At 42.0% G+C, this 17,025-nt stretch overlaps 2 protein-coding genes across 4 annotated transcripts in view; one reads left to right on the top strand and one right to left on the bottom strand.

Moving 5' to 3' along the window:
- Window positions 1-17,025, top strand: part of nkain4 (sodium/potassium transporting ATPase interacting 4) — a 53,354-nt gene that overhangs the window by 7,910 nt on the left and 28,419 nt on the right. For both annotated transcript variants that reach the window (XM_034087265.1, XM_034087264.1), the window contains exons 2-3: window positions 14,704-14,841; window positions 16,050-16,130. In XM_034087265.1, coding sequence (XP_033943156.1) covers window positions 14,704-14,841; window positions 16,050-16,130 — 219 coding nt within the window. The remainder of the gene's footprint in view (window positions 1-14,703; window positions 14,842-16,049; window positions 16,131-17,025) is intronic.
- The window catches only part of LOC117449531 (SKI family transcriptional corepressor 1), an 85,632-nt gene that overhangs the window by 48,904 nt on the left and 19,703 nt on the right, over window positions 1-17,025 (bottom strand). The window lies entirely within an intron of this gene.

Here is a 17,025-nt window from a genome sequence, read left to right as displayed (position 1 = left end):
AGAGCGAGAGAGAGAGGAGAGAGAGAGAGAGAGAGTGTGTTGCAGTTTGATATCTCATCAACAACGAACAAGGAATTTGGAACCACAACAAAGAAGACCAAACCTCACAAATGACATTAATCCTTTGGGTTGAAGCTGAAATCATAACGGCCAGTGCTGCTCTCTTCGAGTTGTTACAGCCTAAACTAAAACTAAATTAGCGCATGTAATAATCCTAACATTGCTGCCACCTTTGCAGATCAAGTCAAAAATAAATGCTGGCTGCAAGAGAAATAAAGGAAGGAAAATAGACTGACTGTTCAACAGATTCAACCCATGTGAGGAAGGATGTTTGCTGTCACTGTGTGAATTTGGGTCACATCTCAGTGAACCTTCCTGAACCATAAAGTGCTGTTTAGATTTGTGCATGCTTCTGTTATTGAGAAAGTAAGCATGAAAGCAGGTAAGACGTGTGACAGGTTGTCCACTTATAAGCATGTTATGTTTCTTCTGGCAAAAGCTTAGCTATGAATAACATGCACACAATACTTAATGTCGTCTCTATAAGAATTCAAGGAATGCTCTTTTAGACATTTACTCAAAGTCATTCTTTCTTAACCGTTAACACAGAAAGGTCTACATCAGAGCCTGATGTAGTTAATAAGCAGTGGAAGAGTATACACTTTATAAACGAACACATGTACATTTGTCAATGTATCAAGAGGATTATAGACACTATCACCTGACAAACATAGCCAGACTTAGAACATTCATGTCTCAACAAGACCTTGAAAAACTAGTTCAAGCCTATTGTTAATTTTATAAAGCATTAAATGGTTTGGGACCCCAATATATGTCTGACATGTTGCCCCGTTACGAGCCCCCCAGAGCTCTGAGATCATTGGGGGCGGACTTACTCATTGTTCCCCGGTTCAGAACCAAACACGCCGAAGCTGCTTTTAGTTTTTATGCTCCCCACAAATGGAACAAACTTCCAGAGTTCTTTTAAGTCGAGGCTAAAAACACTACTTTTTACAGCTGCTTACCCAGAAGCCTTTTAACTTGTTTTAGCACTTACCGTATTTACAATGTCGTTTTTAATTTATTTTGTATCTCATTAATGCATTGTTTTTATGAAACTGTTATTCCATTATGTTTATTTATTGTGTTCCTCTCTGTTCTACTATCATGTGTTAACGATCATGTAAAGCACTTTGAATTGCTTCTGCGTCTGAAATGTGCTATATAAATAAACTTACCTTACAAAAATAATAATAATTTATCTCTTATTTCATTGTTACATGTCTGTGTAAAACGGCTCGTGTGTCACAATCCCTTATACTGTACTCAGAAGGCCTATTCCAAAGCAGACACATAAATGAACTTGTCATAGTAAGAAAAGCACAGGTGTCAGTAATATCATTAAAGAAGGCTCTGTCCCAGTAAGCTGTGATAATAAATCAATGAAAGTAATGTTTTTTTAAAAAAGTAAAGCAAGTTCATAGGAAAAAGAGATAAGTTAAGGGTGAGGAAACCGGATAGCAGATGGAGAGACAGAAAGGAGGTCATAGTTTCTTAAATTGGCTCAACTTTTACTATTAGATCAGATGGGCAAGGACTCTCAATGGGTCTTATCATGGACTGTATACAAAGAAATAAGCTTTATTTAACTGAACTGATTAAGCTAAAATTAACTTCTCTCAGCTGCCCTCAACTGTATTGAAGTTAACTGAAAATGGGCTAAACACAGTCCAGTCCAGAAGATGCTTGTAGCCTTATCTAAAAGTGAGCAACAGTAAGAGAGAAAACGCTGCAACACAAAACAAACTGAAAAGTGTTAAAGTAGATGCGTCTGTCCAGAGTAGGGTTGGGTACCGAGAACCGGTTCTGGTTCGGAACCGGTTCCAACATTTCGATTCCAACGGCATCATTTAGAAATGTGAATTTCGGTTCCACTTTTCGATGCCTGAGGACATTTTTCTCACCGCTCTCCGTAGCCTACTGTATGACTGCGGCGAGGCGGGAAATGTAGCTGTTGTACCTACACTTTCTACAGTGTAACTGAGACCAGGGCCGGGCCCGTTGCACTGGCATTATAGATGTTCGCCTAGAGCGCCAGACAGGGGCGGACTGGGACTACAAATCAGCCCGGGACTCTCGACCGGCCCACTTCGGTACCAGCCGGCCCAATCCGCGGTACCGCAAGTAAATTTTCGACCAGGGGGGGGGGGGTGTTAGACCAATTACTAGCGGTAGGACATTAAGGGTTAAATAATGTCTACCGGGCCCGGAGCATTCGTCCAAAAAAAAAATCGACTAATAATGAAGAAAATTAACACATTGTTGCAATAGTAATGTATGCACTATACATTACTCTGTACTACAACATTTTAATCATCAGTTCTTCCTCATTTCCTCAATTGTTTCAGATTTGGTTTATTAAAATAATGATATTGTGGTCATTGTTAAAAAATCGTCTGCTATTATTATATTATTTGTATAATGCACTTTCTGCCTTCCTGTCATTAGGAGTTAGACATGTAATGGCTATGTAATTTATTTGATTAGAACCTGAACCTTCATTATCCTAAACTGCTGGGACATTTCGCCAATACCTTTATATTGTCTACTCTTCACTTACTTGTCAGCATAGGTCGGCATTGATGTACAGAGCCGACAGAAGACCTTGTTTATATTGGCATCATATTGAGAGGTGCAGCCAGTGACGCGTCCTAAACCAGGAAGTAATCTGCTGGTTCCCTCGACAAGGGTTTTGGAAAATAGCTGGAAATAAGATCTGTGGAAACAAACCTGTTTGATAAATGCACGTTTTGGTTCAGCCGGATAATCTCCACATGTCTACCCTACTTTTATAATTATTGAATCATAAATCGAATCGATAGATTATAAAAGGGTTTTAGGACGCGTCACTGCAGCCAACTCCACCGATCAAGCTGGCTGAAACTTTCTCTCCCTCTTCTTCTCATACTCCCTGTCACTCTCCTTTAACTCCTCCGGTGACTTTCTTTTATTTGAAGATGGCGAATGGTTAGGTGGCACGATAGTCTGTAGTGAAAGAGCGCGATCCCGCTGCGCTCCGCAGCAAACAGCTGTTTGCTTTTCACCCAACAACAACGACGACAAACGACTCACGGAACGCTATGTTGTAGCGTTGATAAACGAAACTATTTAACTAAATTGCTAGTCAAAATACCAATACCACAGGACCATTTTTTCAAAGCAATATTTTAGTGGCCCGAGCGGGAAAGTGGAAAGTACTTATGCTGGCCCGGGGTGTCTAAATAGTGCTTCCGGGCCAGCGGGCCATTTAATATCGAGCCCTGCCGTTACCGGCCGGCCACATCGTCCGACCGGCCCACTTCAGTACCGGCCCATCGGGATTCGTCCCGAACGTCCCGATGGCCAGTCCGCCCCTGGCGCCAGATCTGTGGAGGCGCTGCGCTGACAGCTCTGGGAGGGAAAACAAATGTTTTGACCGTTGTGTGCTCATCCTAATTTTCGGCCTTGATGTAACAACATTCATAATTAAGTAAATGTAACACCTTTTTTGCACCCCGTTACACGTTCATTCGCCTTGTACGATGGGCGCTGCAAGTGATGAAAATGGGGGGATGTTGGCTTATCTGGCACCCGCAGCTCACAGCCAAAGTGCGAGTGAGCAGGGAGAAAGGGAGGATGCACTGGAACCGGCGTCTGTTGTTATTAGATTGGTGACTGGTGCTAGCTGCTCTAACGGAAGAAGAAGATGTTTTTACAATGATGTGGAGGGAGAGTCCTCTCCAGTCAGACTGAGGCTGAATAACATACAGCTCAGTGAGGTAAAGGACTCTTGAGTGTTTAGATAGTTCACTTTAGTCTAATTTATCTCAGTGGGTCTCAAACGTTTTGATCACATTTATGTAACACATATTTCACGGCCCTCCTTTATAATTATGGGATAAAACAGGTTTGAAATCATTCCATGTATACTATAGGTACAGTAAACCAGACATCGTTTTAAACTGGAGAGATAAAAAAATATGCCTAAATAAATAGTAAAATAAGATATGAATGAACAACCAAACATAAAATACGTTACATTACATTGCATTTAGCTGACGCTTTTATCCAAAGCGACTTACAATAAGTACATTCGACCAGGAAGACACAACCTTGAAGAAAACAGATCATATAAGTACATCAGGTTTCATAGAGCCAAGTATTTCAAGTGCTACTCAACTGGCTATAGATAAGCCAGTCCTTTATTAGTATATAAGTACTCTGTTAGCAGTTCTTTGTTAGTAATTCTATTGCTCAAGGTGGAGTCGAAAGAGATGAGTTTTCAGTCTGCGCCGGAGAAGGTGTTTAAGCTTTCTGCCGTCCTGATGTCAATGGTGAGCTCATTCCACCATTTGGAGCCAGGATAGCAAACCTACGTGTTTTTGCTGATGGGAACTTGGGTCCCCCTCGCAGCGAGGGTGCAGCGAGTCGTTTGGCTGATGCAGAGCTGTAGAGCACGCGCTGGGTGTACAGTTTAACCATGTCCTGGATGTAGGAAGGGCCAGATCCATTTGCAGCATGGTACGGCAAGTACCAGTGTGCCTCTGAATTGAATTCTAGCAGTTACCGGAAGCCAATGAAGGGATACGGAGGAGCGGGGTAGTGTGGGAAACATTAGGAAGGTTGAAGACCAGACGAGCCGCTGCATTCTTGGATGAGCTGCAGAGGTCGAGGGGCACATTGCAGGTAGCCCAGCCGGGGAGTGAAGTTAGCTAAGTAGTCTAGGCGTGAGTGGTGACGGAAAGCCTGGACCAGAAGCTAGCATCGCTTTCTGGGTCAGCTGGGGACGTATCTTCCTAATGTTGTTCAGAAAAAGCGTGTATCTGCAGCAACGGGTTTGTAGCAGCGGATGTTGTGCAGTGATACGGAACAGGTTGTCTATCTAGGATACACACCCAGATTCCTTGCAGTCTGGGTCGGGGAAACAACAGGAGGTGCCGATGTTGATAGGTCAGGTCAAGAGTGGGACAATCTTTTCCCGGAAGGAAAAGCAGTTCAGTTTTGTCAAGGTTGAGCTTGAGATGATGAGCGACATCCACTGAGAGATGTCAGCTAAACAAGCAGAGATGCGTTGCGACGACCTGGGTCTCCTGAGCGGGGAAAGGACAGAATTAATTGAGTGTCGTATAGCGTAGCAGTGGTATGAAAAACCAGGCGGCTAATGACAGATCCGAGCGAGTTTGTGTACAGGGAGAAGAGGAGGAGGGACCAAGAACAGAGCCCTGAGGGACCCCTGTAGTTAATTGACAAGGGTCGGACTCGGACCCGCTCCAAGTTACCCTGTAGGTACGGTCTTTGAGGTATGAGGTGAGGAGGGAAAGTGCAGAGCCTGAAACTCCAAGTTCTTGGAGAGTGCGAAGGAGGATCTGATGGTTTCACCGTGTCCGAGAATGCAGCAGACAGGTCCAACAGGATGAGGACAGAGGAGAGGGGAAGCTGCTTTTAGCAGTGTGCAGTTCCTCAGTGACAAGCAATGAGAGCAGTTTCTGTGGAGTGACCTGCCTTGAAACCAGACTGGTGCGGATCCAGAAGGTTGTTCTGATGGAGATAACAGGAGAGTTGTTTAAAGACGGCGCGTTCAAGTGTTTAGACAGGAACGGGAGGAGAGAGACAGGCCTGTAGTTTATAACATCAGACGGGTTGAGAGTGGGTTTCTTTAGGAGAGGGTTTACTCTTGCCTCCTTGAGACTGTTTGGAAAGTGACCAGAAGTTAGAGAAGTGTTGATGAAATGGGTGAGAAACGGTAGAATATCAGGAGCGATAGTCTGAAGGAGGTTTGAGGGGATAGGGTCCAGAGGACAGGTGGTAGGGCGGGCAGAGGTAATGAGGGTAAGAACCTCACTTGGAGAGAGAGGGGAAAAGGAGGTTACTGTGCGGGTGGAAGGATGGTCTGGTGACCCATCGGTGAGTAAAGGTGAGTCAGAAAAAGAAGAACGAATATCATCAACCTTTTTTTCAAAGTGGTTAACAAAGTCGCTTGACAAAAGTGAGGAGGGGGGAGGGGCTTTGGGAGGGTCCAAGAGGGTGGAGAAGATGGAAAATAGTTTTTTAGGATTGGAATAAGAAGATTGGATCTTATCTTGAAAGAAAGTGCTTTTTGCCTGAGAGATCGAAGCAGAGAAAGAGGAGAGGAGAGCCTGATAGGTTAGGAGGTTGTCGCGGTGTTTGGATTTCCACCGTTTCCGCTCTGCTGCCCTAAGGACGGTTCTATTAGCACGCAGTGCGTCATTTAGCCAGGAAGCAGGAGGGGACTGACGAGCCTGCCGAGATGTGAGAGGACAGAGAGAGTCCAGAGAGGATGAGAGGGTAGAGAGGAGAGTTTCTGCAGCAGAGTTTGGAGGCAGGAGTTGGAACGAGTCAGAGGAAGGGAGGGCTTAGAGCACCGATGAGGCACAGGTAGAGGGGGAGAGGGAACGGAGGTTACGGCGGACAGGTGCAGGATGAGAAGAGATTAGTTTGTTATGTTTGGAAAGGGGTAGAGAGAGATGAAATGCAAGAAGTGATCGGATGTGTGGAGCGGGTTTACAGAGAGGTTAGAAGTAGCGCAGTTCCTTGAGAATATGAGATCAAGGATATTGCCAGCTTTATGAGTTGGTGGGGACGGAGACAGTGAGGAAAGCAAAGGCGTTTAACAGAGATGTTAGTTCGTCTATCTTCTCCGTCTGGAGGTTGAAGTTCTCCGAGAAGTACAGCAGGGTAGTGCCAGATTCAGGGATGTGTGATAGGAGATTATCCAATTCCTCCAAGAAGTATGTATTTGTTATTGGCTATGGTAGGTTATTGGTTTATGCTCACATACTTATTTAATTATCAAATGTAAACCGATCTTTTTCATATGGGTGTTTATGTACCCCCTAGATCTAGTCTCTAGTAATTCTGCTTAAAGTACACCAGATTGAAGCATTTTGCTTTAAAATGTTCAAACATTTCTTTCTGGTATGCCTGAGAAGGCATATATGCTTGTTTTTCTCAACAAGAACTTAATCATTTTTTTTACCCTGCCCCTCAAAGAATCGGAATTGAGAACCGTTAAGAACCGGAATCGAAAAGTAGAATCGGAATCGTGGAAATTCAAACGATACCCAACCCTAGTCCAGAGGGAGACTCAGTTCAAAGCACTGGCTTTCAATATGTTTCTTTCAGTGGGACGGATTTGTGCAATGTGTGTTCCCTATAGCTCTGAGAGATTAGCATGTTATTAGCACTAAGAGCGCTAAAAGTTTAACGTATGTTCATCTTAAACCAAGAGCTCTTTGATTCATAGGTTCTTAATAGCTACTTTTCAAAAACCAGAGCTGCAATGAGCACTCTACTCCGTGTCTGTTTAGCTCCACTTCCTGAAACAAGTGATACTTAGTGATGTATAAAGGGACTAGCTGCTGTGTGTTTCACTGTGCAGACTATATTTCAAACAGTCAGAAGAAAGTGGTTTATGAAGGCACCCTACCTCTTAATCCCTGTCCTCAGCTCTGCTAGACCAAGCACCCACCAACGGCCCTATATCTATCCAACCCTACATGTACTCAGAAAGCCACATCACACAACACACAGCACACCAGCACACACACACACACACACCACACACACACACAGCACACACACACCACCAGCAACTACACACAACCATCACACACACACACACACACACACAGTCACCACACACACACACACACACACCATCACACACACCACACACACACCACACACACAGACACCTATCACTACACACACACTACACACACACACACACACCACACACACACACACACACACCACACACACACACACACACTCACACACACACACCCCCATCCCACACACTGAGATTGCCCATTAGTTACACAAGGACCGGGCAGGCACCAAGCATAATTACTTTGTACCCGGTGCGAGAGGTGAAAAATTGGATTATAGAAAGTTTTTAAACAAGTACTTTCCTGCCTGCTGGTAGTCACAGTGCAAAGACAAGCCAGGTCAAAGCATGGCATCTTTAATTTATGAAAGAAATACCTGCCAGCCTCTTATTCATGGCTTGTCTCTGGGACCGTCTTTCTCCTAATTTAGATTTGGAGCAGAACACTTGCTTGTGTCTGGAAATAGACTTTACTCAGAGTTACACCAGTACTGGCTTTTACTCTGTTTAGTGGACCGTTTATTTTACATCCTGATCCTATCATACACCTTCTGTTCAACTGGTCAATACAATATTTTCTAATCAATTGGTAACACTTTATATTAAGGTACACAAATTAACCATCAAATAGTTGTTAATTAACATGCATATTAGCAGTATATTGGCTCTTTATTAGTCATTATAAAACACTTAATGCATTATTCTACATGACCGTATTCAATCACTATTATACAGCTTATTACTACCAAACTCACCACACACATCAATAGTCTCCTGGTGGTCATACTACAGCAGAGAGTTTTGAAGAATATGCTTTTGAATAATTTTGGGGAATATTTATAATGTAAAATCTTCAATAAATATGGCATCATCTTCAATAACTTTACTATTATACCGTATATTTCTACCAAACTCACTATTTGCATTGTTGTTTTTATCATCTGGTAAGCTAGCTGCGCTAACGGATATTAGAAGCTGTTTCTAAAACAAGGAAAAGGAGAGCTCTCTCCTGTCAGACTGAGTGAGATAACTACAGCTCAGTGGGTCTCAAACGGTTTGGTCACCATTTATGAGAATAAATGAAAAACAGTTATGAAATACTATATGACAGTAAAACAAGAATACCGTTTAAAAGGGAAGTGGTTTGTAAAATATCCATAAAGAAAAAGAAAATCTGTTTACAGTTCTGTTTCATATGGATGTTGAGAGATCATGTACAGAGCAAGACATAATCTACTTCCTAGGAAATTAAAAACATTGTTCATAGACAGAGAGGGTGGGTATAATTTGAGAGGAAATCTACATTTTAAACAACTCAAGGTCAGAACAACTCTGAGAAGTATGAGTTTAACAATCTGTGGGGTGATTTTATGGAATGGTTTGGAGCAGGAGTTAAAACAAAGCACAAGCATTTGAAGGATGTACAGAAACACTTTTTTGGAAAGATATGAGAATGAAGAAAGGTAATTGAAGATGAGAAATGATTGTGTATGTATGTATAAATGTAAATGTATGTAGGAATAACTTGCATAATGATTTAAAGGACAATCATTGATCAAGTAAGGGGTGGGAATTAATAAGCATTTGCTTCCTCCTACTCCCTTTCGGACACACATGATTTATTATTATTATTAATATGAAGACATTTTGTTTTTGTTTTTTTTGTTGAATATACAAATTATTACCATGAATGTGGATAAATAAATACTGCATTATAACAATACGGTATTCTGTTTTTCACATTTGTTGTTTGTTATTTTTTTAATCTGTTCGAAATAAAGACTGAAAGAAAGAAAGAAAGAGATGCATCCATAGATCTCTTCATGTTGCTCTCAAAGTGCACCAGATTGATGAATTTAATTTTAATAAAAATTACTTGTAGAATATGGTCATGTAGAATAAGGCATTAATAAGTGTTTTATAATCACTAATAAAGAGCCAATATACTGCTAATATGCATGTTCATTAACAAGTAGTTGATGGTTAATTTGTGTACCTTAATATAAAGTGCTACTGAAACTAATTTCCTAAAATATTTACACAGTGATTGTGACCAATTGTTAAGAGCTTATACAGTTACACTCTGACAATTCAGGTCCACTCTATTCAAGAGTTGTTCAGTAAAATGTAACCTAAGTAGAGTAAATAGATTCTCCTTGACACCCAGGTACCAAGAGTACACTTGATCAGAGTAAAGCTGTACCTTCTGTTTTGTTTCTCTTCTTTGTTGTTACTTCAATTGTTCTTAGAGCTCTAATAAGTGCCAAGCAAAATATGCAAAGAGGTGACTGTAAAGAAATGACCAGTTCATGTAGCAAAGATATTTTCAGATTTCCTATCCTGTTAACCATCTGCCAACCCCTTAGACTTGTTGTTGCGTTCCCCTGGGGATCTCAACAGCTGATTTTGGAAACACTAATTTACAGGGCTCAAAAGTACTCTTAGAAGTGGAGTAACTGCCAGGTAATTTCCATATCCCTGTGGAAAATCACAACAACAGTGCTATGTCAAAGCTATATGAAGATAAAGACAGTAAAAATGGCAAGCCATGAATCAGTCTGGATGGCTTTTTTATAATGTGCCCTGTTTTACTCCCAGTGACACCCAGCAGGCAGTAAAGTGTGTTTGCCAGGTGCAGACGCATATGAAACAGGAATAGTAATTGGGATATTGAATGCAAATTGAACCTCCTGAATCATTTCATTTTATCAGGCTTGGCCTCATTGGCTAATGCATCTAAGTAAAATTGGCCCATTAGCAAGTCCATTGAGTTACAAAAACAGGAGATGAAGTGGTGGTAGTAATTCAACCCTCATCTCCTCCTCAATGACGTCCTTCTGCCTGACTGTGAGTCAGAAATATGCTTCAACGTAAAGGAGACTGACTCATGCAGCCTAAAGTCCTTCAGAACACACGCATATTGCACACAGACATCCTTTTTGAATCACTGATACTGATGACACATTCAGTAACATGTTATCAGAGGTGATTTCACAGACGACGTGCGCAGAAAGAGATAAACACTGATGTGATTTATAGTATCTGCAGGCTGATGTGGAGAGCTGTGAAAATGAGAGGGTCACCAGTCACATCCATCCTCTCGCTGTGTGTCATCAGGTCTTAACACCTCGACAGGAGTGTGTCTCAATACTGCATTTCACTTACTTGTGACAACACAGTCAAGGCATTAATAATAAACTGTCAGAGCCACTCTGCTACATGTTTTGGTCTCTACTTGATGTCCCAGTTGGAGGCTTAGGCAAAGCCACTTCAGACACTTATCGTGAGCATGCATACAGCTCTTAATGAGCTATCAAATGATGAGGATCAAACATGTTTTTCCTCTCAGAAACGTTCACTCTGATCCGCGCGTCACTCTTTTATGTGTGGCTCCCTTCATATGTCATAAAATGTTTTTGGACATTTGATGTCCTCAATTTCGGTGTTGAGGAAAGAAGGGATTATAATTTAAGGCTGTCCAACTGTGAATTATTTATCTCTTAGTGTGAGCCTGCTTGTTTATACACACATCTCTAGAAACCACGGATGTATTAACAGAACTGGATACCGGGTTAGAGGCAGTTCATTCATATGAAAGTTGCTTAGTGGTGCATAAAGCCAAGATTTACTTGAACCTTCGGCATCTGCGGGGCCCATTGAGCAACATGCACTAGTCTTTGACGTAACCTGCCTCCCATCTTCCCTGTTTCTTTACATAATGACAGTTCCTTATTCCTCGGATAATAACCAAGTTTGGTTATTTATTTATTTGTTACAATTGTTCTGACATTATGTTTAAAAAAGGGCTATCAATTGTTCTTACTTGGAAATAGATATTCCTAAAAAAAAAATAGAAAAACCTGCTGTGTCCTCGCCAATGTAAGTCAATGGGGAAACATTTTGGGCCAAACTGGTGTGATGTACAGGAAGGTTGTATTTACGGTTTTGTAGTAATGGTTTGGCCACTATGCTATAAAGCCCAATGCTGTTCCTGGACACTTGCTAGAAACTGAACAAATATACACATGTTAAAATCATCTCACAGTAGCAGCACGATTGAGGTCTACAATACTTGTTGTTGTATCAGATTGGGAGAGAACAGAACAACAAAGGATGGGTGAAGCTGAAAGAGGGGCTTGTTGCATCCTGCTGTCGTACCATCCCCTAATTGCTCAGTATTTTTGGTGGGAGGAGTGGTATGTGCGGGCAACATGCTTCTCCACATATACACACACACAAAACCAAAATACACACTTAAGAGATTCCGTCACCCTAGAGGGAGTCATTTGTGCTGCGGGTGCTTGTGGGAGGCTTTTACGGGCCGTTATGTAGCCGGCACTCTATTCCTGGAAGAGCATTGGTATTTTTTGATCAAATTCTACCCCACTCTCCTGTAACCTGCTTCCTATGAATTGTGGGCTAATTGTGCCACATGGGTTTGTGTGATTGTGTGTGTGTGTGTGCGCCCGTATGTGTGTCTGGGTGGGCAGAGGCCTTTCTATTCCTGATTGATTGTTGTCATCTTGGTGGATTATTGAGTTAGCAGTGAACGTGATAGGCTTACTACAGCATCTCAGTGGAGCATGCACACATGCACACATGCACACTCCCTCACACCGGTCCCGCTACCTATACACTTATTTGATTGAATGACTGGTGGAAATATTTCAGGGAAGGGTCCATGGCCGTGTAATGAATACATCATGGAATCTGAAGTGTGTGTGTGTGTGTGTGTGTGTGTGTGTGTGTGTGTGTGTGTGTGTGTGTGTGTGTGTGTGTGTGTGTGTGTGTGTGTGTGTGTGTGTGTGTGTGTGTGTGTGTGTGTGTGTGTGTGTGTGTGTGTGTGTGTTGCCCTGAACTGGGGCAGCAGTCCACGTAGGAATGCAGAAAATATGTGTTCGCGTGAATGTTTGAATAATAGTTAGCAGTGTGTGGTGTTGGACTAAAATAGCAGGGAAGGGGACAACATATTTTACAGTTAACATACATTATTTAATCCAATTTTAATAAGGTGGATAGGTGTAAGAAGAGGTGTAAATGAGCTTTTCCACAAATGAAATTGTCTTTCCATTATTGCAAATAACGAAAATGGTACTAGGTAGTGAAGAACCAATGGTCATGGTTTTATCCAGCCAAATGGAATAAAAGCTTTACAGATTTTGCAAAGCCTTTGGATATTTATATTTCCCACCAATATTACCAGGGGACATTCTGATAGCTTAGCTGAAATGACTCTAACACGGGCAAAACTAATTCTACCCAAACACATTGTTATGCCATGCAAAGAGAGAGCTACAATTGTTTTAGGGGATATGGGCATCCTAAGCGATTTGATCATTCTAAAAACAGTTATGGTTCAACATAATGGCCCATTGGGGCTTCCTTTGTCTGTTATAGAACTATCCCTGTTTGCCCAGCCATGCGTCTTAAAGCCAAAGCTGTTTATCAACCTCTCAAAGGCTGTCAATTCCCAAAGACCAACAAATGTAACTTCCCCTCATCTTTGCTAATCTCCTCCTAGAGCTGACCACATGATGTTTGACTCTTTTGACTTAAGTTAATTTCCCTCTGCCCTCTATCCAAGGAATAAACAGAGTGGGAGGGAGCTCAGTTGTTCTACGTTAACAAATGTCCTTTGTGGTTTTCTCTGCATTTTCTAGCATCTCTCCATTTATCTGTTTACCATCTTTGTATACTCTCCACATCCATCTCAATTTTGTTTCCTGGCTGTTTTTGTTTCTGTTTTTCTCCTCCTTCCATTAGAGTGAATCCTTTATCTTTGAATAGCTGAGTCCTTCCTTGACTTTGGTATGATATTGCTCGGTGCAGGTTGCAGTTCACTCACCACGACCTCTGTCGCTTCACACCCTGTCTGTGGAGTTATCACCCTCGCTCCCTGTGAGAAAGAGTGTTCATTTTTAATTATCATTCCGTATTTGATCATCTCCCTCCCCTGCCTGTCACAACGTCTCATTGGGTTGCTGGTAACATTTCCATTACATTAGGAAGAGCAGCCACGCCTGTGCATCGCGTTTGTGTGTGTGTGTGTTTGTGTGAATGTGCTCGATGGTGTGTTCCTATCAGTGCGGGAGAGACGAGATTCATCCCTCCCTCATCCGTCTTCACGCGCTTGGCTGGAAATGACATGTCGACACACAACGAAACACATCGTTGCTCGAGAAACACACACACACACACAAATACACACACTGGGAATGGAATTGGTTTGGTGATAGAATTCTAATTAAATGGTTCACCCCCCCTCTCCCCTGTTTTTACTCCCAAATAGCATGCTAATTGAGTTGATGCAAATAGGGACTCACAGTCGTAAAGCTTCAGATTGCTTTGTTTCATGAAATGTTGCACACACAGGGCTCAGGTAGAGGGAAGGGTAATAGAAAAAAAGGCACCTACATTAATTAATCAATGTAAAATAGTTAGCCTGTAACCTTTGTTGATGTAGGTGGGGATAAGAGTGCACCTGAATTGGGAATACTGAGGTATTTCTCTTTTCATTATAGAGGGTTTAACTCTGCTAATGCATGTGAGTGTAAACACGTTGTTTGCATGCACATATTTCATGAAGCGTCTAAGCTCACTGCAGTGGTATTATTAAGGAAGGCCTTCACCTCCCATAAAGTTCCCAGAGCATTCTCATTCCTGGAGGCCATTGGCAGGAAGGGTGGAAATAGTGAGAGGCTCTTTAGCTCAGCAGGGGTTGAATCGATAAATCCGTCATTGTTTATTTTACAAAACGTACAGTGTTCACCTCTGGCGCTCCCGCAGTTGGAGGCGCAAAACACTCAAGCTTTTCCTTTCAGCTTGCTGTATGTAGGATTTTGTACCAATTGCTGTAAGGTGATATACTGTATACATCATCAAGTTGCCAGTGTGTGTATGTAGGCTGCACTTTTTCTTGGATTGTGTATCTTTTGCAAGCCCAGAAGTTCACTGTCGCAGTTGGAGAGTCACTTTGCTTCCAGGATATACCAACCTGATTAACATTTGACCTTTCTCTTTTTCTCCCCCTTTAGGTCTTGGGTTTAGAAAGGCAGGTCTTTGACTTCCTGGGTTACCAATGGGCCCCAATCCTTGCCAACTTCCTCCACATCATCATGGTCATCCTCGGCCTCTTTGGAACCATCCAGTACCGGCCGCGCTACATTGTGGTGGTGAGCACGTGAATGAAGAGATGGGGTTCTTGTGAAACTCTGTACAGTCTGTCAGATAATCCTGTTCCTCAGGGTTTTTGTTAAGCAGTGTCACTTCACTTTGCCTTAGTCCTCTGCCTTTGAATTTGATTGGACACCGTTGTTGCCTTTCCTCTTTAATTGCAAAGTGTGCAGCACTCTCTTGTGCATTGTGTGACACCCTTAAATCACTCTAAGCCCGCGATAATTAGGGATAATTAAAGGCAGTGGCTGTGTTGGGGGGGGGGGATAAGAAGCTCATCAGATTTATACTCTGTCGAATTTCTGGACAGAGAAGGTCATTCTCTGAAACACGGTGCCAAGCATGTGCTGCCTTTAGTTGTACTGCCTTTGGTATAAAGAGCCACATCTACGCGACTTAAATGTTATTTTATGCACTTTACTTTTTATATTAAACCGTACCGTAAGCTTTAAAAGCCTATTTTGAGTTGCATAAGTGTAGGCACAGATGGTGATAGTAATGACAGGAAAGGATTGGGGAAGGGAAAAAGAGATACGAGGAAAATAGAGTAAATAAAGAGAAACAGGGGAGATATGGAAGGATAAACGAGAGCCACACAGGAAAAAGATGAAGAGGAAGGGAGGAAGGGAGGACAGGAAGGAGCGGCAGCAGAGCTATTGTTCCATGTCAAGTGGAAAAAGGGAGAGCGCAAGCTAAGGGGTTTCATGATCCAACATGTATGTTTTTATGAAAAGCTACTCTTGCCCTCCGCTCTTCCTCTGACACCTCTGACATTTTAAACATAGGGATTCATCGTGAGTCAGAGCATTTCACAACCTTCACAATGATGAGTCTTTTTACACAGTTTCAGTGAATGAAATCCATGTCTGTCATCAGTTGGCTGTCTGACTGTACCATTTTATAAAGTCGTAACCCTAATTCAGTTTGAGCAGTAACAATGTGGGATGCTCCCTCAGGGCTCAAATCAACTGTCTGAACTCACTAGCCCCTTGTTATAGAAACACATGTATGTGTGTGTGCGGTGTTTACAAAGTATGGGTATTATTAACCCATTTGAGAATATGTGTGTGTGTGGGATAGGATGCTGTCCACTGACTTGTCTTGCTTAAGGGGTTACCTTCCATTTTTGTTATCATCCTTCACATCCTGCTTTGTTCAGTTTGTGTAGTGTCTATGGAGCTAATCTGTCTTTGTCTCTGTCCTGCAGTACACAGTATGGGCCGCTCTGTGGGTGGCCTGGAACGTCTTCATCATCTGCTTCTACCTGGACGTAGGCGGCCTGTCCAAGGTGAGACATTTCCTTCTGCTGCTTCCTCCGAATATTTCGTTGTGCCTCTCTTAGCCAAGTGGGGTGGCTTTGTCTGTACTGTGATGAATGTTCTTCTTTCTGAGGTCACGGTTTCAGGCTGGTGGCGGAGTGAAGCCTGATTTATATTACAGTGTTCGAGAGTTGCGCAACATACACTGTATGTTTTTTTCTTTTTGGACGTAATGAGAATTTTCTTCATAGCCAATGTCACACTTCTATATAGCACATCACTTAAATCAGCCAGCATATTAGTCTAGATCAGGGTCGTTTTTGACACCATTGATTGAGATCAATTAACATGTCAGTACCCTTAGAAAAATACTGATTATAGTTACAACATCGAACTGTTAAGTTAACTTTTACAGGTTTATATGTAGTATATTTAGCTTATCATGAGTTAATCTGACTATGAGACGACGAGAAAGGCATCAAAAGAGGCATTGATGGTTGTCAAAAAAACAAAAACATAATTCCTTTTTAGTTTTTGCTTAAAAAAAGCCTCATATCAGAGATTCTTTTCCCTATAAATTATTCAGCTTTATTCTGACCCTGTGCCAATGTTTTTTATTACACCAGACATATCTTCTCTGAATTGTTGTTGTGAAATAGAATAGCATAATTGAAACATTCTTGAGGTTTATCAGCTCTGAGCATACATTTCAGCTATGATTAGATATGCTGCAGGTGCTTTTTGCCTATGTCAAGCCTGAACGCCCGCATGAAAATAGCAAATGCAGCCCAAGTAAACATGATTACTCGTGGTACATAATGACTGCGTTACACAGCCATCTAGTACACATCCTACACTGAATTATAAATCACTGCCTGAGCTTTAGGAATCAGTGCCGAAGACACAAACAACGGCTCAGCAGAG

Source organism: Pseudochaenichthys georgianus, chromosome 7, assembly GCF_902827115.2.
Source record: "Pseudochaenichthys georgianus chromosome 7, fPseGeo1.2, whole genome shotgun sequence".
In the NCBI taxonomy this organism is placed as follows: Eukaryota; Metazoa; Chordata; class Actinopteri; order Perciformes; family Channichthyidae; genus Pseudochaenichthys; species Pseudochaenichthys georgianus.
Note: the sequence above shows the minus strand (reverse complement) of the source record. Positions and strands in the feature narration are given on the sequence as shown.